We start from the raw sequence: 26,656 nt of genomic DNA on the forward strand, positions 1-26,656 counted from the left end.
CAAATTTGGCCTTAGCTAATAAAGTTAAGGTTATGCTGCAAATTTTGGGCTGTACGGTAAAAGAACAAAGGCTATATTTTAACAGTAAACCTATATTACTAAAAATGAAATGCTTCTAGGAATAGTTACTTTTGAAAGGTATTCCTTTGAAAAAAAAGGCTGCAGAACAAGAAAGGCTACAAAATACCAGCTTGTGTGACACAGCATTTATTTTGATAATTATCTCTCCCAGTCTTCCAACCTCCAACTATTTTACAGACTTACACAAGTGCATACATTCTGTTGGTATTAAATAGATAATTAATCGCCCTTGTGCAATGTGAAATTGTAGAGCACAGACTGTCAACGTTACTGTAAATATGGCACCAATATTGTAATTTACTGTGTACAGCCAGATTCCTGTGGCTGCAGTCAGTGGTTAGCAGAAAAAGAGCCTGTGCCTTAATCTTCGACTAGAAACCTTACTGTGTTTCCATGTACCTATTAAGAAGATAAAAAAATATAGCAAAATAAACTATGAAATGGAAACTATTTTCACTTCAGAGTCTATAAGTTCCTTATACTTCACAATGAATTGTAATTGACACACTTTTTTTTTTCTTTTAATACATACATACAGTACTTTTACAAGATTTAGACAGCATGGAGTAAAAAAGGAATTTAAATCCATACCACACATTCTTCACTTTTCTAAGGCACGTTTTCTTTATATAGAAAAAATGCACATGACTATTTTCGTTTTCTTTACACAAGAATTCAAGACCTAATTAAAGAAAAACTGTAAAATGAAGTTATTTCCTTGGTAAATTATTTATAGAAACAGTTCTATGTTACATTATATGTATCAAAATGGAAAAGCATCATCACAGAAAAGTAATTTTTCTTGCATCTCTGACTTGATTGATTTAATTCATTAAATGATTTATTAAGGCCTCTTATTTTAAGCAATGTACGTAAAACACTAAACATATTTTTACACTACAGTAGTAAAGAAAATAGTGACATTTTTTCATAATAATTTTGCAAACATTTTTCATCCAAAATACACAAGTCTCTTAACAGTGTTCAAAATATCAGCACTTCAGAACAGACTGCTTTAACATCTGCACATCACCAGGGTTTCCCCCAAGGATTTTTAAATGATGCCTGCCTGTGCTGAATAAAGTGCTAACTTGCACCTTGCATTTCAAACTGTGTCCTGAGCAGCCATCCAGTTGGTACAACACCAGCTGAATTCCCAGAGGCCACTGTTCAATCAGGCTTGACTGCAATTATCATGTCAATATTTTGTGCTCCGATATGCAGATATGCACACATGCAACCTGCATAATACCTTCTTCTCCATGGAATGTTGACTTATGTTCAATGTTCTGAGAATTTTTAATGAAACAGGATATTAAACTTTCATCAACTGTAGAAAAACCACAATTATTTGACCTTAGATAGAAAGGTTGTACTCTTATGCTCTATTATTCTGTCCACTTTATTGAGTGGTAATAACTAGGGAGTCCACTTTATTTTAAAGTCAGAGTGACAAAATGGTAATGGCCTTTAAAAATGTCTTGGATCTTGTTTACTTCCTTGCTCCTGTCATTCTGTTTCCTGTTAATTTGCACAACAGTAAAATGGTAAGTGGTTTAAGAAAGCTTCTGAAAGCTATTTATCATCCCTTCAAAACATGCAAGATACAGCTTTTTTAATTAAATCTCAATTAACATCAGCAATCTATATTGCTCATTCATACAGCACATTCACTTATCCTTTTACACAAAAACTACTTGTCATTTTTAGTACATCTGTGTATCATCAGTCAGCACGGAATCTATGTCAACCTCTTTAATGTTTCTTCCACAATTTGCTATTCACAGGATGCAGCAAACCACAGCCTAGGTTCCTGTGATTACCCTTCCAAAAATTCTTTGGTTATTTCTGACTGCCTGCTTTTCAGCCATGTTTTTATCCATTTGTACAGCTTTAGACACAGGTAACTCCCCAGGAAGAACAACAAAACTCTTTAATCACTGGCTCTAACATTAAGGTTGCCACTGTTTCTAAGAGTGGCCAGCAATGACAAATCCATTCTTGGTCTTTGTTAAGACTTCCAGGACACATCACATTTAGCATTTAGGTGTAGAAAAACATTTATGTAAGGCAAGCTTGCCAAATGTGACTATCTGCAAGTCAAATATAGTCCCCATTTAAATTTACCATGTCTCGTACCACTGCCAGTTTGATCCTTAATGAATCCTGCCACATGTCCCTTCCAGAAGAAAGGAAAGGAGTCAGCTAGAAGCCCTACAGAAAAACCAGAGTCAGTTGACCTCTCAAGATTTCATGTCTTATAAGAGAAAAATCTTCAAGTTTACAAAAATATTTCAAAATCTTTGATACTCTCATCTGAATCCCAAATTTATTTGAGTTTACACATGCACTTACCTGTAAAAGGTACTTTCTAGCACTTTTTTTTCCCAACTCATCATCATAAAAAAAAGAATGTTTCAAAAGGCAGTGAACTAGAAATAGCATGCTCTTTACATAATACTGAGATCAATAGTATTTAAAGTAGCTGGAAAGTATACTAACATGAGTAGTACTTTTACAATGGCTTGTTTGAAAATACCTGGAGGCTTTTACATATCCCAAAGGCATTTCTCATTTGCACAGTAAAGATAATTTTTTGTTTATATCTGAATATTAAAATGGGAATATAGTTACAGTTATCCAGCAAGAACTGCAAAGACTGCTGAAAAGTAAAATATCATCCGTGTATTACAGGAATCAACAGCACAGCCATAAAAAGGTACCAGCTACATTTTCACAATTTTAGGGCAGGCAAACTTCTATTTTGGGACCATGAAAGCACTTCAAAATAGCAGACAAATAATGGAAATCTACTATTAATTCCCCCTTATGTCCCCCAAATTATGCCTTTTACATTTTCCTGGTTTATTTGAAAAAAGACCATAGAATCATAGAATCATTTAGGTAGGAAAAGACCTTTAAGATCATCAAGTCCAACTGTAAACGTAACACTGCCAAGTTCACCACTAAATCATGTCCCTATGTGCCATGTCTACATATCTCTTAAATACTTTCAGGGATGGTCACTCAACCACCTCCCTGGGCAGCCTGTTCCAATGCTTGACCACCCTTTCAGTGAAGAAATTTTACCTAACATTCAATCTAAACCTCCCCTGGCACAACTAAAGGCTGTTTCCTCTGTCCCATCACCTGTTAACCGGTAGAACAGACCTACCCCCACCTGCTGCAACCTCCTTTCAGGTAGTTGTAGAGTGATAAGGTCCCCCTTGAGCTGCCTCCTCCCAAGGCTAAACAACTCCAGTTCCCTCATAGGACTTGTGCTCCAGACCCTTCCCCAGCTCCGTTGCCCTTCTCTGGCCACGCTGCAGCACCTCAGCGTCCCTCTTGCAGTGAGGGGCCCAAACCTGAACACAGCGTTCGAGGTGCGGCCTCACCAGTGCCCGGTACAGGGGGACCATCGCTGCCCTGGTCCTGCTGGCCACACTGTATCTGATACCAGCCAAGATGCCTTCTTGGTCACCTGGGCACACTGCCAGGTCTTTTTCCACCAGGCAGCTTTCCTGCTGCTCTGCCCCAGGCCTCTTGCATGGGTTGTTGTGACCCAAGGGCAGGACCCGGCACTGAGCCCTGTTGAACCTCACAGGAATGGCCTCGGCCCATCGCTCCAGCCTGCCCAGGTCCCTCTGCACAGCCTGCCTGCCCTAAGGACAGCAACGCTTCCCCCAGCCTGGTGTCACCTGCAAACTTACTGAGGGTGCACTCAGTCCCCTTGTCCAGATCGTCAATAAAGACATTAAACAGGACTGGCCCCAGGACTGAGCCCTGAGGAACACCACTTGTGACTGGTTGCCAGCTGGATGTAACTCTGTCTACTACCACTCTCTGGGCTCAGCCATCCACCCAGCTTTCAACCCAGCATAGAATACACCCATGCAAGCCGTGAGCAGTCAGTTTCTCCAGGAAAATGCTGTGGGAGACTGTGTCGCAGGCTTTACCAAGGTCCAGGTAGGCAACACCCACAGCCTTTCCCTCATCCACTAGGCGGGTCATCTTGTTGTGGAAAGAGATCAGGTTTGTCAGGCAAGACCTGCCTTTTATAAACACCTGCTGGCTGGGCCTGATACCCCCGTTGTCCTCCATGTGCCACATGACAGCACTCAGGATGACCTGCTCCATAACCTTCCCCTGCACTGAGGTCACACTGACAGCCCTATAGATTCCCAGATCCTCCTTCCTGCCCTTCTTGTAAATGGATGTCACACTGGCTGACCCTAGTCTTCTGGGACCTCCCTAGTTAGCCAGGACTGTTGATAAATGATGGACCTCTGCCATCTCCCTCACTAGCCCCCGGTGGATCCCACCTGGCATCATAGATTGTGCATGCCTAAGTGGAGCAGCAGGTCTCTAACCATTTCCTCCTGGACTCTGAGAGGACTGCATTCTGCTCCTCCTTATCCCTGTCTTCTGGCTCAGAGGGCTGAGTACCCAGAGGGAAGTTGGTCTTAGTATCACAGGCCAAGGCAAAAAAAGCATTAAGTACCTCAGCCTTTTCCTCGTCCTTCGTAGCACTGTTCAACCCCTGCATCCAACATATTTGTAAAAAATTTTTTTATTATCTTTTACAGCTGTGGCCAGCCTGAGTTCTAGCTGGGCTTTCAGATCTCTAATCTTTGCCCTGTATAACCTCACAACATCCTTATAGTCCTCCAGAGTTGCCTGCCCCTTCTTCCAAAGGAGTTAAGCTCTCCTTTTTTTCTCTGAGTTCCAGCCAAAGCTCGCTATTCAGTAAAGCCAGTCTTCCTCCCCACTAGCATCTTTTGGCACATGGGGACAGCTTGCTCCTGGCACCTTTTAAGCCTTCCTTCTTGAAGAATTTCCAGCCTTCCTGGACCCCTTGGCCCTTCAGAACTATCTGTCAAACAGGCTCTTAATCAGGCCAGAGTCTATTATAAGGAATTGTCTAATGCTACAAACTTAAATTAATGCTACAAATACAAACTACCTGACTAGTATGGCTAGTACTGCCACTCAACTTCTCCTAACATCTATTTTCTTTGCAGTTCATCACACATCTGGGGTGTACAAGGTTGTAAGTGAACACTTTGTCTTTTCACACCTGCATCTTTTTATTCCCACCACCAATCTCCTGAAGAAAGTCTGGCTGTTGCTTTCATCAATATAAAGACTGAAATCCACTGGACAATATCGTTTGGTTCATTATATATGTGATCTAGACTACACAGGACTATGCTTTCTTAGATTCTGTCTGCTTCCATTAGGTAGCTGGCTTCTGATCTCAGGTAGTTTATAACAGAGACTTAGTGGGCACTGAAAGTTTCTCAGTTATGAAATATTTGATGGAAAGAACAAACTGAAAAATTGAGCTATGCAAACATTGGTAGTATCCATGTCACAAGCAGAAACAACAAAAGTATAAAATCCATTTCATTCTGTTTGAATCTTTCTCAGAATCTCCTGGTAAGCCAGGGCAAGATGGAAAACATTATCAACTTGGATACAGTTAGGTCAGTGTTGCTCCTAATATAGATGAGAAGGGAAAAATGTCTCTCAAGAAAACTCAGGCTCTTTTATTATCAGATTCAATGTAAATTTTCAATTTCCAGCTCTTGTCTCATACAATTGTGTAAAATATAGAAAACCAGGCTGTAAGCAGCACAGACCCCCTGAGTGATATGCTTCAGAATAATTTTGCTTATAACTGTTGGAACTGAGGTAAACTGACAACGTATCAATATAAATAAAAGAAAAAAAAATACTGCTATAAGGTAGGGGCTAAGACAGAAACTTTTGAAAGGATGAGAAGTCCAGTCATGAAACAGAAGCTACTTAGGAAAAGACTACACAAAGTTATAGCTGGAAAAGCGAGGAAAGAATATATGGGGCTGTAATTTGGTTGTGCAGAAAATTCACAAGTAAAGTTGGGCTAGAATTTCTTTCCGAAGTAGCAATTACTCTTCTCAAGCAAAAGAGCTGAAGCTACATCAATTAAAGAGAAAAATGCACACTATTGCTTCATCTGTCAAATCAAAGCAACCCCAAAGTTCAAAGTTGTGACTAACAAAATTCCTATGTACTCAATGGGGTTTATCCAAACCTACTTCAGGATTCTCTGGGGTAGTAACACCTAAAATGATGATGTGGAAGAATTTCTTCTTTCTTAATTCCATAACTCTGAGAAGCATGGGAAAGGTATGATATAGACATACAGCCTTGAGTGCATGAAAGGTGGTATAAAGCATCAGTGTTCTTCTGAAAGAGGAGAGAACAGAATTAGACAAGCACCTTAATGGAAGTATGTTGTCACACTTTCACTTAAGAGTACCAATCACCAGCCTCTACACAAAGTGCAAAGCACATACACAGATCAGACCTTACATCTCAACAGAGATCTAACAGAGATCTCAACAGAGATCTAACATCTCTATGCTTCAATTTATCCTAATATCCTGATTATTTTATACACAACATGAATAGAAATGCTAATAAGCCTGAACATCTCTGTTTCTACCTTATTAAGCTTAATGTGGAAGAGCTAAAATTTTCCATATCGCTCAACTATCTAGAAAACGTTGTTAAGACAAAAATTTTTTTTTTTCAAAATACTTGTGCTTATATGCATGTAAATACATGTTTACATACATTAGATACTGTGTTTATATACTTCAAGCAGTTCTTGCATTTTTTTATGTTTGAAGAAGGAAGATCAACACTACCATCACTGTCCTCACGAAAATTTGACCAAATTTTATCACTAAACAAATCTGTAAGAATCTGTATTTCTACATAAATGAGGGACACTGTAAATATTTTTCATACATTTAAATGGCTTCCCAAATCAAAACATGCAAGCAGTGTGAAATTATTACACTGTCCTAACAGCTGAGCTGCTATTCTCTGCCCGTAAGTGTACCAGTACAAAGCCAGAAGTTTTTTGACACGATCGCAGATGACCACATGTGAACTCTCAGGTAACAGCTGTCTCACAAGCTGCACGTGCTTATACCATCAATTCCTTCCTCTGGATATGAATGCTTTAGAATATTAGCTCTAGTTATATGATCACACCATTATTTTTGGACAAAACTTTCATTGGTTTATGTAATGCAGAAGTTGAGACTGCACTATAATGAATGGACTTTCAGCTAAAGAACTTAATGTTGTATTTTCAGAAGTGGAAGAACATTTACTGATCAAGTCCAGAAGAGGAAGATGAAAGGCATGTTTTGTATGTTCACAAGAACAAAGCACCGAACAGGAACCCAAAGGAGGCAGGACCCCTCTTGGATCTATGACAAGCTTCCAAAGTAACACTGGCAAGTCATTTAAATAAGTTAAAATACTTTTTAAAAAAAAAAAAAAAAAAAGTCCTCTTTTCCATTTTAAAAGAGGGAACTCATAGCACCCTGAGAGACAGAACAGACAAATCTTTTGTCCGTAACAGAATCAAGTGTTTGAATTCTGATAGTCATATTATCAACTCAGTCACATTCGCCCTATCTTTGGCCTACAACAATTCTCAATTTGTAAACATTAGCGTTCTAAACCAATCACATACTGTGATGACTAACTAACATTTATAGCATTCAGATGATGGTATGTAAGTACCATAGGGAAATCACCATCACTAATATCCTCAGAGGAGTAATAATTAAAATGCATAGTCGTTTCTTTGTTACCACATCTTAGCCTTTCACTTCTTTAAGAATGTAGATAAACATGACTTAGGTATGTAACTGTTATGCAACCACTTCTGACACCAGAAAATGTAATTTACCTCCTTTTGCTCCCTCCATAGAAAAACAGAATATGCAGTACATTTGTAATTTAAAAATTTAATTCAACTGCAGCACAGCAACCTTACTGAGAACAGACTTTGAAGTATACTTCAAGTTACACCAAAAAAGGAAACTTGCAACAAATACTAGGTACTCTTGACAAAATTTAACAACAGAACTTTGTAACACGTTTTTAAAATCTTACACGGTTCTGTATTATATAGATAAATAATATGGTATCGGGGGGGTGGGGGGGGGTGTGTGTGTTTAGTTTTAGAATCATGTTAAATCTTTAAACTCACCTTTCTACAACCAAACTGACAGCTTGAGTAAGATTTGGGCTTGACACTTGCAGATGTTTCCACAGAGACCACACAAATTCTTTATCAGCCTTAGGGGGAAAAAAAAAAATAAAAAAATTAAGTGTATGCTATGCGTTTTATAGACTACAAAGTTATAGTGTGCATATTCAAAAGACAACTATGAAAAGCCCTCTATTCTACTCAGAATACTCCAGCTAGTCCCATGAATAAGAAAAACATGGCAAAGAGTTCTCCTGAATAAACAAAGTTTAACTATACAGATTTTGAAGGAAGACAAAGACCTACAATCAAGAATAAAAGAGTACACAATGTGACATAAGGAAGCAGAAATGGACATTATTCAAACAAGGCTGCCTTTTGCTATAGCAATTACTGGTATTTCCAGTAGCAGGATACAATTTCTATTAATAGTCATTGAGCCTGGAATACATGCTTTAACATTAAGTTTTATCATGGGCAGCTCTTAGACTTTATTTCATAACAGAGAGTAAAACAGTCTTCTAACAGACACTCAGCTAACCTGCATTATATAAAAGCTGAAAAAGTTCTCAAATGAGAGCAAGAAAACTATATTCTTTAAAATTACACTTACTTTAATTCGTGAAAACTAGTTGTCAGCTAAAAGCTTTTCTGTATTTATATTTTCTAATACACATAAGTTGTTCATTTTTCACTGGTTTATTTCTACTCCAATACAGTGTTATTACTGGAAGCATCAATATTGATGTAGTTATATTACAAATGAAAACCATAATGTGTTAATTATATAAAAATGTTGGAAGGGTGGGGAGGGAATCAGCAAAACATGAAGACAAGGAGAACAATAAGAAAGCATACAGACATAAACCATGGACTGGACTAAGACCAAACATGCTATAAAATTAGGAATTAATAAGCCAAGTTCTGGAGAAGGAGGAAACAGGTACCATTAGTAAACCAGAACCTCACTAAAATCAGCTAAACAAACAACACAGTATCGCATCTCTGCACAAGTCCATATCAATCCTGACTATGAAATGAAACAGAAGACCTGAGTTCCTATCTTCACTTCCACTGTCTGGTTTCTTCATATGTTCCCCACTTAATTTCTACTTTTCCCGCTTTCTCATTTTTTATGAATAAGAACAGATCACAGCTTTGGTCACAGTGAACCCATGACTTGGAACAGCTAAAAGCAATGGTCATCTAAGACACAAAACAGCTCAACAGCACTACGAATCTGACAGGCCTCACAGAGTCAATAAAAAACACATACTGTGTGATTAGAGTAAATCACAGGAGCAGAAATTGCTTTTTCTATTTTTGCTGTCTTGTCTTTTCATTTGCTCCCTATCAGTTTTGCTTTCTAGGAAGCAGACTTGAACTTTACAAGCAGTATCAATTCTAGTGCACGACAATCACTCCATCTTAACTTTCTTCAGATCAAGACAACTAACTTCAATATGAAATCAAAAGATCTATCTAAAGCTAGCACACTTTTATCAAGACCTATCAGTGTACAAAGTCTAAATTAAACAGCTGAATACATTGAATAACAAGTTTAAACTTTAACAATGATTATAAAAGAAACAGGAGAGATGGTTGTACCTATTTTCTCCATGATTTATGAGGAAAGTCTCAAGGATTTTTTTTGAAGTTCTGATGTGTCTTTCCTTCAAATTTAGAAATGCACATATTTCAAATATTAAAATTGCATAGAGAAGTGAGACAATGCTGAATTTATGAGAAAATGTAAGAAAAAAACCCACTGAGCAAGTGCCATGTGATGGGGGTTTATGACTGCTGGTTTAAAAAATATCTTCCTCTTTCAACTATCTTAATTTATAGTTTACATTTATTTAAACCTTTGAATGCCATGAACTTCTTCAACCAAGTAAGGAAGAAAACTTCATGAAGATTTGATGCCTTATCAAGGTATGGCTGCAAATACAGAAAAATTCACCTCCCTACTGTAAGAACATACACCCTAACAAATCCAGCTAGCTTTCTGATTGTGTCAGAAAGCAAATAAAACAAAGACTCTTATAATTCAAGACTATTATCAATTTATGCAAATTGGACTACAACAGAAAGAGTCTTTCATAAAACCAGAGACATTTCATTTAACTGCCTTTGTAGGATGTACACAACTTTTAAAGTGTTGACAGGGAGACTTCATTTCTGGTATTTCCAAACAAGATCAAACCATTAACAAAAGCTTCATGTAGAAAGAAAGAGGGCACAAACTGTTCTTCAAAAACCCCTGAAGGGAACGACTTTCTCTAACCAAATTGAGTTAGCAGTGTAAGGACTTTTTTTTCGAAACTGAAAGTGACGCTGCTGCATGCAAGCAGACAGTAACTAACTGGGTTGTGGTGTACTATGGTGTGTCACTGCACTCACTTTTTGAAAAAAGATAACACCAAAACTAAGCCATGATATAAATAAGAACTCAAATGACTTCACATCAGTATTCAAGTCTTTATTCAGTAGAAGTGCTAAAAATTCTAAGCTAAGTTCACTTTCAGCTAGAATTTAAGTTAAAAGACAAACAGTAAGCATCGTGTTAATTAGGTTACACAGTTCAGGACAAAAAGATGGCTATCCACCCTTTTTTTTTTTAAAAAAAAGTACCACCTCTCATTGTGTGGCACTATATCTTGAAAATACCTCACCATGCCACCTGAAAAATCACAATGTGTGTCTATTGTGAACCAGGCATGACCTACTGCTTCTTCTCAAGCAGAAAGAGAATTAAAAAGAAAAAAAAAATTCAGATTTGGAAAAGTCGTTGCAAGCTTCCAAAAAGCATTAGGATCTATAGAGTAAACACAGATTCTGAGTAACTTTAACATCTAAAAATGCATTGTATTTATGCTGGGAGCCCAGCAAAAAAAAATCACAAAGCCAAACAAAAACTCACTGAACAATAGTATTGGAAATGTAATTTTTTTTCAATTATTTAGAAGGACAGTAAGTCAGTAGTTCTTACACTCTAAGGAACGCCACTTTAAGTATAAGGAAATCTTTGAATCATAATGGAGAATAAACCCCTATATCTAATAAACTATGTCTCACCCCAATTTTAAAATAATTTTAATTCAAATCTCTCAGCTAATCAGCAGTATGGAGAGCAGAACTGAACTGATAAGAACATGCTGCAGCATGTCCACAGAAGGGCAATAAAACTGGTGCAGGGCAGGGTATGGAGCACAAATCTCCTAAGGAACAGCTGTGGGAACCGGGGTTGTTTAGTGTGGAGAAGAGACTCAAGGGGGGCCTTACTGCCCTCTGAACCCACCTGAAAGGATACTGTAGATAGGTGGGAGTTGGTATCTTCTCACAGATAACAACAGGACAAGAAAGCCCTCCAGTTTTGCCAGGGGAGGGTTAGATTGAATATTTGGAAAAATTTCTCCACTGAAAGGGTGGTCAAGCATTGGAACAAGCTGCGTGAGGAGGTGGTAGAATCACCATCCCTGGAGGTGTTCAAAAAACACATAGATGTGGTGCTTAGGGACACGGTTTAGTGGTGGACTTCCCAGTCATGGGTCAATGGTTGGACCGATGATCTTAAAGGTCTTTTACAACCTAAATGCTTCTGTGATAACAGTGCTTGATTATTTTTTATATATTTAATACACAATTCATGGTGTATTTTTACACTAAACTACTTAAAATCACTAACAATTTAGCATAAGGGCCATTAAGTCATTTTGACACAGAGAAATCAAAATACAACAAAATGCCAACAGCAAATGCTCAAAAATCTTCAATCAAACAATCAAAGTTTCTGATGCTGATTTATGAGCTCATAAGCTTTGTTCAGTTCAGTTTTGTTTGCCTTTTTAAAGACTGGATTTGCTTACCATCACACTTCCTTAGCTTTTTTCTTTACTGTCCTGTACACAAGACCACAGAAGTAGCTCTTGGGTCTTCTGCTTATTTATTTATTAAAAAAAGCTGAGACACTTGAGCTTCTGCATGATTCCAAGAAGCACTATGAAATATCATGAGACCCACTACAAGCAGCAGCAGCTGCACGTTGTCCTACCCTGCAGGTTCCTACACACTCCAAGTCCCAGCTAGGGGACAACACAAGGCATACAAGAAGACAGAATAACACAATACTTCCAGACATACTTCTAGGCACAGCATTTATCTGTTACAAAAGATGAAAAGAAGGAAAAACTACAATAACATACACTGAACTGTTCCTAATGAACAAGTATATACAAAATACATGTATGTAAAATACAACAAAATGGAAATGTTCATGTCCCTCCCATGATTTTTGCTGAGTATCCAGCATGGACTGAGTCTCTGGCAATCTAGTTTCTACCTACACTTTGCGAAGTGCCAAGCCTCCCACAAATTGACCTTTTGATAATATATAAAATACGAAGTTTCAGTGTAGACTGCCTTCCTAATGCGAACACACACACTAAATTCAATTAAAATATATCATTTGTATAAGCAGTTCAGACTAATCTCAAAGCACCTACAACTACTTCACAAACTACTTTCAAAGGTTGTCCAAAGAACAGAAAAATCAACTCCAAGTTGTACTCGTGTCAGTGAAATTGCCACTCCTTAAACTAAATTCTGCAACAATTCTATCTATGTTGAAAGAAGAAGGAATGAAAAAGCCATCCTAACGAATGTGAGCAGCATGTACTAAATAAACATCAAAGAAACAGCTAAACAGAACAGGCTAAATAGTGTCTATCTAAAAAAAAAAAAAAAAACAGCAAACCCAACACAGACAAAAAGGAGAAACCAAAGCACCAACAAACAAAAAACTTCCCATGTCATCTGGAAATAAGTAAAAAAATCACTGGAATTTCCAGAACACCAAAACACCACCATTTCAATAAATGCTGTTTATTTTTTATGATAGCAGGAACTGGTATTTGAAGTTATGTCTACAATCTATGAATAAGCACACACAGAGCTATAAAGCAATGCTGTAATAACATCAACAAATACTCTAATCTAAATCAACTAATGCTTCTCAGTACATTATCTGTATTTCTGTAAAAGCACACAAAATAAAGCAGCGTCCTGCCTAAGCGGACTTCTGCCAAAAGAGTAAGAACACAAATGCATCTTCAAATACGTTACCAGTTTAAAAAAAAAAAAAAAAAAGAACCTGCAGTTAAAAAACTGTGCTTCTATTATATAAAAAAAGTTTACATGAAATGTACAAAATTTCTCATTCTGACAATAGAACATTTGTAAAACATTAGTCAATGAATGACAAGTTACCATAAAATGTGGCTTTCTTCCCCTTAACATGTCAAATATTTTAATAGCTGAAACCATTTAATTTAAATCTATAAGTAATTAAGTATTTTGTACAATAGAAAGAGTATTAGCTAGAAATTATTACAGCTTTAAGATGAAAAGTTTAAACAGCCTTTTGAAGCTCTTGGCACAATTAATGGACTTGGTAAGCCTGTTCCCTGAATGGTCATGGGAGCCAAACTGTTTCTTCTGAAAAAGGGCTGCTTACACTGCCTGAATTTGGCACAGAAAAGCACTGCAGCTGTCAAGGCCTGGGATGTATCAATCTTCAGCATACCCAAGGAACATTCAGCCTACTCAAGTGAACATTAACAGTTCAAGAGGTCAGCAAGAGTGTACCTTGAACCACTGAGAACTTAAATGCACAAGGCAGAATACAGATGTCATTTGAAAGTTAGCAAAAATTACTCATTAAAACTAAGATTATCTACAACACATCTAATGTCAGATAAAGACACTCGCCCCACAACCAAGTTTGCCTGCCAGAACTAAAGAATTCTGGAAGAAAAAAACCCAGAGTGCACTGCATATCCCCTGAAAAGTGGGATTTTCCCTCCTCAGCCTACAGTGAAAGTAATTGTAGTTCATCGTCATGCTGGAAAGACACATAAATTAAGACTACCACAGGCCTTAAACATGTTCTTTGCAAAGTCAACTGCATTCTTCCTGATTTTTAGCAGCAGCAAGCTCAGAAGCAAGGACGAACCTAAGACGATCACTGACAGAGGTTATATGGCATGACTAGCTACAGCAGTAGTTGTTTGCAAGTCAAGTCATGGATTTATTAAACATTAGTGTAAGTCACAAAACAAAGAATCCTTCTGGCTTACAAGCAGGGAAAGACAAATACTCATATTTCAGTTAAAATTATTTGCTTTCTTTTTGGAAGAGAAATCCAAGCATAAATACAGCTCTGGACATTTGACTTTAAAAGTATGTAAAACTGTATCAATGTTGCATATAGTTACTTGTCTGATGTAAACACAGAAGTGACCTAAACATAGAAAGTTTGGAGTATTTGTACACCACTTTATCAAGGAGAATTAGCCAGCATTCTTTTAATGTAATGATACTGAGTTGCTACAGGAAAAATATCAAATTAGCAGAGAGAGGAATGCCAAGCACTATCTCTCTTTTTCCCTCACAGGAACCATACATTCATGACAGTTTGTGTATTAAGTTCACAGGTAGGTTTGATTTTTGTTTACATGTCTACCATGCACTGCACTGAGGACAAGGATAAACTAAAAAAATCTCCCTTAGTGTAAACTCATAAATCAAGCATCTTAAGTTACCGACAGTTTGAAATCACCACTTTCTGATGTTCCACTGTATTAATTTCAAAGCATGTTAACTAGTGTCATTATCATACTTCAATTTTTTCTAGAATTATAAATTATTTACATATTAGGAAGCTACCACCTTCTGAAATCTGGAGAGAACAGCCCCAGAACAGGAAAAAAAAAACAAAACAAAAAAACCCCAACAAACCACAAAAACCCAACCAACCTCTTTCCACCCCAATAACTGCTAGAAAAGCACAGGACACACACTCTCATTTTAGTTTTGTTTTTTTTTTAATCAGTAGTACCCCTGAAACAGAAAATGAAACAGTTGAGGGGACAGAGGGAGCTACTGGTTTACTGTTCATTTTTATTAAGAACTCTGTAATAATCAGATACTGACAATTTTCTGTATTATGAAGTGAATATTTCAATACAAAGTGAAATACACATGACTGTCAGGCTGGAAGAATTCATATTGAAATGCAAGATAGTATACAGAATAGAGGGGGAAAAAGGCATGAAATAACATGGCTGGTAAAAGCATTGAAACATCTGCAAGAAAATTGGTAATATGGATTGGTCTATTGGTCTGGACTCACCTAACATCTAGTATATTTCTGACTAAAGAGTTCAAGCCTTTAATCAAGCTGACATATGCTTTACATGCGAGAGACTTCCCTCTTGATGTCTCTCAAGACTTTTAAACTTACATTGTTGTATGCTGCCAGTGCAGACTCTCTTGATCCTGCTATGCCAACTGTTTCTTTGTGATTTTCAGTCACATATTACAGTCCTAAGAGGTATTCTCTCTACAACCCACCTAGTTCTGCTCAGCTGTCACAGTACAGAATACTCCTATACTCTACAGGATGCATTTTTGAGACGCTAAGCTTTTCAACAACCTCAAAATTCACTAGAAGGCAGGACTCATCAGTACCTCACAAGAAAACGGTGCCTTATATACACTAGGCTCTAAAGATAACATCAGGTTATTTTCGACTTCTCTGAAGTCACTCACATATAAAATGCAGTTACAAACTTCCACCTGGCAATTAGATATAAGAAAGCTGTATGTAACCAGACCAGCCTGATAGCTTCAAAACAGATGCCATCAGCAAACAAGCATATAGTCCCCCCTTTCCTCCCCAATTCCTTAATATTGCAGTAAAAGGGGTATGCAAACACCAATTCTAATTATATTAGAAAAACAGTTGAACATATCTTCCAGCCATAATTTTCTATTTAAAGAATCCCCTGTTATCTTGTCTCTGTTGGTAATTCTGGCACTATACCTTTGAACCAAAAATGGAAAAAGACAGCATACTGTTTTACTTACACATATATGTTGAATACAAAAAAACCTGTGAAGATAAAGATACCCAAGAGATTGCATCCTTAATAGGAAATGTGTAAAAACCAAACAGGCACCATAAAAATAAGGTAATATTATTGTGTTACAATGTTGATTCAGTAGTTGTGGTCTAAGCAAAAACACTACACAACTTATACTAGAAGATGCTGTCATTACACGTCATATCATAAGTGGACCTTCAGATTAGTCCATCAGTGTGACAATAAGACAGTGATGCAATTTACTGAATAATTTTATTACATGTTAGTAATTGACATAACTGCCTCATTCAGGCAAGAACAAGAAATACAAGCTATTTTCTGGCCTGTCATGCCATAGTCAATGAATTAACATCACAGAAGTCAGATCAGTACCATCACTGGAGACCAGGACAGAAATACAAGTGTTGAATGGCAGAGGTAAGTTATCATATAGACATGAACCTATGACACAGAAAGCCACCCTCACTGAAAAGCAAAAAGTGGATTACTTCCTTTGCTCTTCTGAATGCTGTCAGGATGCTCTGCATGCCCTCATTCACTGGTACAGCTATTACACCGAAGATGGCTTTTTCCTGAGTACTCAACATTGAAAACCTAACACTTGGTTGATGTAAGACTTGTTTTCAAAGAGAGGAGGATATAAAAAAGCAAATGGTTCAGTTCCAGAAGTAAAGGTTTGCTTAATCCCTTTATAGATCGAGGACAGGATAACTCATCTGTGAGCTTTCATTTCAAGCTATAAATATCTAAACTATTTCAATTAAAACTAACCATAGTCATTGAAATAATTTGGAGGGCAGATGGACAAAATTGAACAGGACATGAATTTTTTAAGTCATGTAGCTGCCTTCTGGAAGTGCTACAATTCTGAGTTATTTTCAGACTTCAATCACTTATTTGAGGGTACAGGATAATCTAAAAGTTTCAGCATAGGCCTTGGAGTTAGTTTTTGATAAATATAATGCTCTGGATTAATATAATCATAACGCATTTGTGATCTTCAATGCATCTGAGAATACAGGAATGCACAAGTAGTTTTATTTTACAGACGATATCACCATATGCATATATTTGGGTATATTCACTCTGTGATCAAGCAGGATTTGGGTCTATCACAGCAGCTCTGCCTGAAATGACTTTGTAATACTTTTCAAATCCTGTGAGACCATGGACAAATAGGAGAATATTTGCATATCTTCCAAGTCATGAGTTAAACAGTACCTGAAATAGATGAAACAGTACACACTTAGTAACAAAACAAACAAACAAACAAAAAGTATCTGAAGTAATTCTCTAAGAACAGCACACCTCCTCCTGAACCAAAACATATTTTGATGGGAAACAAGACCTCCTACAGTCACTCTCCTCCAGGATGAATCCACAACTACAGGGTAAACACAGACATATCAGCGCATGCTATAGACATCCTCAGTGCAGCTGAAAAAATTACGAGCAAGAATCTACTCCTCTGCATGTAAAACACAACTTGCACTACTGAGAAGCAGTGTTTAGTTGATCCCATAGAAGGTACCTTTCACTCATGCTTATCTCATTGAAGTCAGATGAAGTCCCCAGTTACTGAAGGAAAGGGAACACTACACCCTTTTTTAAAAAGGAGGGCCCTGGGAACTACTGACCAGTCAGCATCACCATGGTGCCCAGTAAAATCATGGAACAGATCCTCCTGGAAGCTATGTCAAGGCATATGGATGACAAGGAGGTGATTAAAGACAGACAGCACTGTTTCACCAAGGGAAAATTGTGCCTAACTGATCTAATGGCCTTATACAAGGGAGTGACTATCAGTGGACAAGTGAAGAGCTAGGAATATCATCTGCCTATGTAAATCCCCACAACATTCTTGCCAGGTCAGTGGAATGATAGGAGCTTGATGGATGGACTGTTAGATAGGTAAGGATTGGCTGGATGGCCCCACCCAGAGTTACAGTTAACAGCTCAACAAAATGGAAACCAGTAATGACTGGTGTCCCTCCAGGGTCCATACAGGGACCAGGACTGTTCACAAATCTTCATAAATGACTGATAATGGCATTGAGGGAATGCACCCTCAGCAAGTCACTGGTAACACCAAGCTGGGGGGTGCAGTTTCTACACCAGTGGGAAGGGATACCATCCAGAGGGACCTTGACAGGCTTGAGGAGTGGGCCCACGCAAACCTCATGAAGTTCAAGAAGTCCTGCACCAAGGTCAGGGCAAACCCCAATATCAACACAGACTGGGGGGTGAACTGATTTGAGAGGAGCTCTGCAGAGGACTTCAGTATATCGGTGGGTGAAAAACTGGGTATGAGCCAGCAACATGTGCTTGCAGCCCAGAAAACCATCCGAATCCTCAGCTGCATCAATAAACACATGGCCAGCAGGTCAAGGGAGATGATTCACCTGCTCTAGTCTGTTCTTGTGAGACCCTGCCTGGAGTGCTCCATCCAGCCCTAGGGACCCCAGCACCAGCAAAACATGGCCCTGCCAGCGCAGGTCCACAGTAGGGCCATGAGAATAACCAGAGGCCTGAAACACCTCTCCTACAAAGAAAAGCTGAGACCGTTGTTTTTTTTGAGCCTGGAGAAGGCTCCCAAAGGGACCTGCATCCTTTCAATACCTAAAGGGTGCTTTAAGACAGACAAAAGACTTTTTACTGAAGCCTGTAGTGACAGGTGAAGGGGCAACAGTTTTATATTGAAAAAGGTAGATATAAGTTGGACATAAGGAAGACGTTTTTTACAATGTGCATGGTGGGGCACTGGAAGAGACCTGTGAATGCCCCATCATTGGAAGTGTTCAAAGTCAGCATGGACAGGGCTTTGAGCAACCCGATCTACTGAAAGGCATCCCTACACATGGCCAGGTTGGACTAGATGATCTTTAAAAGGACCCTTTCAACTCAAACTGTGATGTGACTCTGTGACCTCTATACCAAATTTTGGATTCCCACTCACATGCTGGGGGTACTTTGAAATATTTGCACACAGACATAATATGAATAGGTAACTACTTTATTAAGTGCAAAAATACTCCTTGGTTTTTTCTCTCACTCTCAGTTCATCTTCAATTTTACTCAGATAATCCAAACAAGTATTTCTCAGAAAAAAGATGAGGTATTCAAAAGTGTATTCTAGTTAGCTAAAAACCATCAAAACTAAAAAACAGCAGAAGAAAATACTTAGTTATTCAACAATACTATTCTGCCTAGAATAGATAAAAAATAAGGCCTTTATTAACAACACCTGTACTAATCAGACTCATGTGATTTAGACTCCTTATGGCAAAATATAAGAGTATAAAATAGCAAAAAAACCCCACCCGAAGCACTAGACAGCTGGCATCCCTTGGTACCAATAAATATGTGGTCTTGGCTTAATCACTAATAAAATAGATTAGTATTTAATGAATGAGAGCATTAAACACTTTGCCCCATTTTGAAAGAACAGTATGTGTATCAACAACTCATCCAGAAGAAATACTAATACACTCAAATTCTCATACGGGAAGTTCACAAGCATTTAATTTTTGGTCACGAAGTCAGAAGTATATAAAAACACATTGCTAAGGAAGAGCTATGGCTTTTTTAATTTAGTTTCAATTCTCAGCTGTTTGTTTAAACAAACCTTTTTATTACGTATAGTCAACATGCACCTCAAATAGCTATTCATGTATCATGAAGCAATGCAGTGTTTTGTTATTTATTACATTTTTCACATTTACTTGTAAATAAAGGGGAGGTGTTTAAAACTACTTATAAATTAGTATTATCATGGCTACATTATTTTCAGTGGCTGTCCTGGAAATTAAATTGGTCCAGAATGAAAGCAAGCATCTGGTTTTCCAGCTAATTAAATACTCCTCACAAGAAGGGTTTGTTACAGAAATCCTATCTGTCCTCAATGCTAGTGATACCAAATGAGAGTACTTACATCCCTCCCTGACCCACAAAAGGATCAAAACAAGACAGTCCAGCTGTCCACAAGGTACAGTTCTTTTCCTGCAAACACAATATGAAATGAGACTTGAAGTCTAGAACAGGTCTATGCACAGCTTTTCACATTAAGCAGGGAACACAGAAGATGACACAATGGCAGCAGCAACTGAAGCCTGTCACTTCACTTTCCACAAAATAACAGCCCACCTTTCTCGCTCCTCTTCTACCAGAAAAAATGGATACACATATTCTGTTCTTGCAGACTGCTCTCCAATCCCTGACAATAAAGAGAAGCAGCAGTAACAGGAACTACATCATTTCTTTTTCCCTCATTTCTCTTTACCACTTTTTGACAGCAACTGTGGAAATTCTACTGGTGAATCTGCTGCAGCAGAACACTTAAGAGACAGATTACTAATCAGTTCCTAACTTTTTGACTAAAGGAGAATTTTCTATTTTTTCATCTATAAACTGCACATGTAAATTGAAAACTATAAGCAGCACCATGGTTTCTTTGACTAAATGTTACAGTCTGCTGATCACTGGTGGCTGACAGACTTCACCTTCTAAGTCAGGGGTATAAACTGTGCAGAGTACCATGCAATGGTGTACTCCTGAGAGACCTGTTACTTAGACACAGCTACACGTACCTATAAATTCCTAACATAGAAAAGGAGTAGGCACTATAACCATCATTGACGGGAAAAGTACATGAGCTGGAGAAGATAACAAGAGCTCCCTAAAACCAGTATATATAGCTGCAGGAAAAAAGACAAGGTACTCTTGATTTTTGCAAAACCACAAAATTAGAAAGCAAGTCCTCAATTTGGAAAATACCACCTTATTTTAGCAGCAAGAAACGCCATGTTACTTTTGACATCAAAGCTACAATAAATAAAATAAAAATGTTGGGGTTTTTTTAAAACTAATAATGGGTGAATTGTTAAGACACTTGTTTGAACGCAAAACAGCACTTTCAGCAAATGAATACAGAGATCCTAGGCTGGAAAATACAAAATTAAGCTCATCAAATCAAAGTTATTTTGTGAGTATCACCAATAACGTAAATAAAAATGGAGGACATGTGCTTGCTTCTTCCAACTCTCCATACTTCCAGCAACATGAGACACTCAACTGGATGTGGAAAACCAAGTCTCAAATCACACTGTCTTGTTCAAAGCAAGGATTTCATAAAGATTCCCACCATAGGATACTTTAAAGAAGCTTTCCTATATTTTTAATTACTGAATATGGAGCATGAAGGTGCTGTAGTTCAGCAGTTAAGAGGCTGCTTTAGGAATGCATGATATTTTGCACCAAATGAAGTAAATCTTAATATTAAAAAAAAGGGCTGCAAGAAACCAACTGCAGAACAGAATATGCTATAAATCAATTCTTAACATACTGAGTCACAAGGCAGTTTTAAGAAATACACAGTATTACAGAGAAAGCACATGAAAGCTAAAGAAAAATACCCTTGGCCCAGAAACTCTACTCACAGAATGAGCTTCTGGAGATACAGCAAAATCATTCTCCTTATTAAAAAAAACCAGAAACAAACCATCCTGATTTCCTTTACTGGGGCAACTATGTTTCCGCAAACAGCTCCTCCACTTACCACCTTCAAAATACAGAATCACAGGGGAAAATGAGACAGAGGTAAAACACACATCACATCTTTTAAAAACCAAGCACAGCCAAAAACTCCTGGGACTAGTAAGAACATAGGTGTTGGAAGATTTTCCACGGAAGGCTCTTGAGATATTAAGGTAGTAGGCAGCTGCACAAAACCCTAAAAGAGAATGCAGCAGTTAAAGCAAGTAACAGAGACCAGATGTGTCATAGCTCTTTTGCCTTTTCCTTTCCACCACCCCTCAAAAACATTGAGTCAGTCACAGAAATGAAACAAGGTTCCAAAGGAAACAAAAAAATTTTTTCTGTGTTTCCTTTGCAGTTGTTTTCAAGAAAATTACTGAAGGAATTCTCAAGTAAAATTAGGAGAAGGGCACTGAAATTAAGTTATGAAGAGATTGTCAAAATAATTATATAATATTCTACTGCAGATACAGCAATAATTTTCCCAAATCAGCATAATACAAGAGGCAAACATGCTTTACTTCCACAGCCTTACACAAGTCTCCTCAGCAGGGAGGGCTACTTGGGAGCTTTGGACTCTTTTTTTTAATTTGGCTTTCTCATTTTTTGCAAGTTCCATCACAGAACTACAAGACAACATCAGTTTTCACATAATGACTGCAAAAAAATTGTTACACTTTTATCAGACCTTCCTCCAGGATCTCACTATGATTCAAGCTCCCACAATGTTTTTAATGTTAAAGAAAACACCAAACACTGCAAACCTAAGCTGCTGAAGTCAAGATTTACCAGCAGAATTTTAGCTTTGGAAAAGAATGGAGGAAAGAAAAAGGAAATCTTCAAAATATCACATTTGGCTCTGTAGGCACCTTGGTGGAAGTATAACATTGAAAGACAAAATAAACTTGAAAAAGGAAAAGAACCTCGGTTTGAAGATAAAGGCCACCATTCCAGGTGAGAAAAAGGGTCAGCCACTCCAGTATCCTGCTGCAGAAAAGACAACAGCCAAAAACAGATACCTGGAATACCTGTGGTTGGAGCAAAACTAGCATGCACAGTACTTGCACTAAGACTAAGAAGTTTAATTAGCCAGAGAAGGTTTCCATGTATTTAGCCAATGGACTCCAGTTCCCAGTGTAGAGACTTCATTTTGGACGTGCCGTTCTTATGACGGTGAATATAACAAATTGAGGAGGTGTGGAAAAGCAGAAAAGAAACTTGGCCTATTTTATTCAGGTGCTCAATAACATCTCTATTTGTGTAACTCTCTTTAGTGTTCCCTAGAACAAACTAAAACTTTCAGCCTCAGTTATTTGATAAATGGGGTATTTTTCTTTGGGAAAAAAAATATCCAAAAGGTGAATACCTAAACAGCTACTTAAAGTGAATCCTTTAGTTCTGGTACACTGCTAAACTATTGAACTAGCTTTCAGTTTGGAAGTCTGTTTTGGAAGTGCGGTTTATGTGTCTGTGCATGTAACGGTCCAGAGGAAAAAACACACACACCAACTTAGGTCGTTTTATCCAGTTGCTGCATTAAAAGCTAAACACCTTCTGCCTAATGTCTTTTTTTAAGACATTTACATAATGTTTCTATCCAAAATGCCTGCTGAGGTAGTCTCCACAAGAGGTAATCCCACCCAACAGGACAGAACATAAGACAAGGAAAATCTTTAACAGAAGCTGAAACACTTTTGCAGAGGGTCTTCACACACTGGCATAGGTTGTGCTGATGGGTTGCAGTCTCAAGCCACAGAAATATTCAAAACCTGACTGGACACCATCCTGGGCAACCTACTCTAGGGTGGGGTGGAACAGACACTCTCAAGAGGCGCCTTCCAACTTAAAACAGTTTCACAGTTCTGGTTAACAAGACCTACAAATGTTTGGTGGTGACTAAAGACAAGAAACAAGTAAGACCTTACATCCAAAGGAAACTAAGGAAATCACAGCAGATGAAATATAATTCCACTAAAGGAATCAGCTGGTCAGTAAAAACTTCATATTTCAACAGTGAAGAAATTAGAAAGCAACATTAACAGTGTCCATAAATATTTGTTTTCAAATGGCTTGTGTTTGCACAGTTTTCATATGAAATATGGACTTAAAGCAAATTAACAATCCCTGAATAATTTTATCAGTTTACTTTTAAAGCAGCTGAAGAATCTTAGTGAAGTCCATTTTAGTTCCTATCTAAATTCAGATTAATTTCACAAAACTTGAAAGAAGTTTAATTATTTTAAGCAAATCCTACTTTGGAAAAGCTGCATAATTGGCTAACTTATCACCTCTTTTACTTCATAAAATCTGTTTCCCCCCCACCTTACATAACATGCACATGCTTAAACACGTCTCTACATTTATTCAAGTATTAGTAGAATGGTAAAGTGTGTATGTCTATACTACAGTGCTCTCAGAGAAGACTCTTATAGATTACTGCTTCACTGTCCTATTTTATTAATAACATGAAATAATCCTGAAGACAGGCATCCCCTGTTGTTAGAAGGGCAACATGTATTGGATTCTACCTAGAGACAGAAATATTACTGTAGAACACTGACTGGGTTCTGTTTTCAAACACAGAAACTATTTTCATGTTCTTTTTCACTTGCTTCCCTCCTGGAAAACTATCTGATCTGACACAAGACAAAGATACAAGGAAAGCAAGATAATATGCACGAGATTTAAAAGAAATACATTTTAAAGTATTTTCTGGTTGCTGACTACAAAATGATTGGAATGGGTTTATCACAGAAACCATTCAAGTAGAAGTGCACATGTAATTGAATGAATCTATAGGGGAAATCAGATACTTAACTACAATTTGTGTACAAATCAAGTTACAGTATCACAGCGATTAGAAATTCAGATTTGTACAGTTTACTTCAAAGTTTCTATTATTTGTAATGGTCTTCAAAAATATTTTATGCTACTAGGTTTTAGTAATATATAATTTATGTTCAACTAGCAAATGAGCAGAGCACGGGGCCTTCCTTCTGCCTCCACCAAATTTTATCTGATACTGCACATCTGCATACCAAGAGGAAACTAAATTGTCTTTAGGAAGCATTTTCTAAACTTCTCTCAAAAAACATTCAAGATATCCCCAAACCATTCATTGTTCAGTATTTCTAAACAGGATTTTTATTGACAGCTCCCTCTCCCTGTAGTTCTCCTATGCAACAAGTTTTTGGAAGAAGCCTGGAAAATCCAACACCACTTGCCAGGTGTACCAATGCTGCCTCAAGTAACAAGCCACTGCTAACTCTAAAGCAAATGTTATTTTGCATTCACAGATATGACCATGTCAGCCCGGGCCCCTGTGGATTTAACCAGATGCTGTCCCTCAAGAAAACAGCTTTGGCTACCAGGAAGCAAGTGAGAAAGCAACCTCAGAATTAGATGGCACCTTCCTCTCTGCCTCGTCCTTCAGGTGTAGTCCACCTGTCTGGTAGAGAATTAGCAGAGATTTCTATGACAAGACCTCACATTAGCAATGTTTTGTTATTTTCATGAAATGGACCTAAACATAAGCAATGAATGACCAGTTGGAAAAATGAGGGCAGCGCACCTGTGAAGGGATGCCACAGGGAGACAGGCTGCAAGCACCTTTCAAAGTACAGCCACAATTAATCACCAAGCCCTCCCTGGCAGGAACGGTTTGGGTATACTTCATCCTGCTGCAAGGCAGGGGGAGAGATTAAATGACTTAAGGTTCAAGATCTAAATTTCTATAAAACCCCTCTGCTTGTTCGTTTTTTCCAGGAGTCATACGAGGCAGCACCTCAGTGCTCCCGCACACACCAAGCAAACAAGCGGCGTCGGGGGGGAGGGTCCAGGCCAGGTGCCTGCGTTTCACCCGCCGCAGAGCCGGCGCCGGCGGGGTCCCCCCGCGGAGCTGCGCGCCGGCGCGCCCGGGAATCCCGCTCCCACCGGGGCGGCGGGGCCGCCGGGACAGGGGGGCGCCGCGGGGCGCCCGCCAAAGGCGTGCTGGGTACGAGGGGAATCCCCCGGCCTGGGGACCCGCCGCGGCGTCCACCGGCCCTCCTGCCCCCCCGCGGGCCGGGGGCCCGGGGCCCTGCTCCCCCATCTCGCTCTCCGGATCCGCCGGAACCGGGGCGCGGATCGGTGGTTCCGCGGGACGCGGCGCTTCCGAGCTGCGGGCAGGCGAGGCCCCCCTGAGGGCGGCCCGTACCCGCACGGCTCCAGCCGCGCTGCCGCGGGCTGCCCCTCACCGCCGCGCCCGGAGGGGACGGCCCCGCACTCCTGGCAGTACGGTACCTGGCAGCGGCTCAGCTCCTCCGCCAGACGCCGCAGCTCTTGCTCCAGCTCTGCCACCCGCGGTGCCGCCGCCTCTGCGCGCCCCGAAGCCATCGCCGGCGTCGTGGCCACAGCCTCTCGCCCGCTCCGCGGGGGCAGCGAGGCGAGAAGAGGGTCCGCGCCTGGCCGACGGGGTTCGGAAAGCGCCTGCCCGCCCGCTCCTGAGGGAAAGGGAAAGAAACGGTGCTGTGAACCACACAAATGAAAACTTTCCCCCTCTCAGCTACACTTACCGCGCGGGCGAGCGCCGGAAACCGCAGAGAAGAAGGACGCCGTGCAATGACGTCAGCGCAACTGCTACCCCGACAAAGAGAAGGGGCGAGAGGCAGGTTTGAATTTGCCCGCCCGAGCGGCAGGGCCGCGCATGCGCGTTGCCGAGACCCGGCCGGGGCGGGGGCCGCTGGCGGCGGCGGTCGTTGGTACCGTACCCGTGTGCCGCGGCGCCGCGCCCCGGGGCCCGGCGGAGCTCGGTCTGGGCGCAGCGGGTGTGCGGGCAGTGTACTCTTCGCTGGCCGGGGCCGACCCTCGGAAGGGCCTGCCGAGGGTGGGCTCTGAGCCTTGTTGGTACCCCACCGTGCAGTAACAGCTCCTGTCTGGCCAAGGTGCTGAGCGCAGGATTTTGCAAGTGCCGGGGCATGCGGCGGGTTTATGCCCTTCCTGAGCCGTAGGAACAGCTAGAGTTGTCCTGCGTCTCTGGTACGATGCTAGAGATTTGCAT

General features: G+C 39.5%; 1 protein-coding gene across 4 annotated transcripts in view; it reads right to left on the reverse strand.

Annotated features, from left to right (window-relative positions):
• The window catches only part of CNTLN (centlein), a 197,768-nt gene extending 171,490 nt beyond the window's left edge, over positions 1-26,278 (reverse strand). For 3 of the 4 annotated variants that reach the window (XM_055790985.1, XM_055790982.1, XM_055790984.1), the window contains exons 1-2: positions 25,900-26,233; positions 8,141-8,229 (exon numbers count right to left, since the gene is read on the reverse strand). In XM_055790985.1, coding sequence (XP_055646960.1) covers positions 8,141-8,229; positions 25,900-25,992 — 182 coding nt within the window. In that variant the 5' untranslated portion in view covers positions 25,993-26,233. Of the gene's footprint in view, positions 1-8,140; positions 8,230-25,899 lie in introns of all 4 variants that reach the window. The other variant, XM_055790983.1, reaches the window with a different exon arrangement.
• Between the last annotated feature and the right edge of the window lie 378 nt (positions 26,279-26,656).

Source organism: Falco peregrinus, chromosome Z (assembly GCF_023634155.1).
Source record: "Falco peregrinus isolate bFalPer1 chromosome Z, bFalPer1.pri, whole genome shotgun sequence".
Lineage (NCBI taxonomy): Eukaryota > Metazoa > Chordata > Aves > Falconiformes > Falconidae > Falco > Falco peregrinus.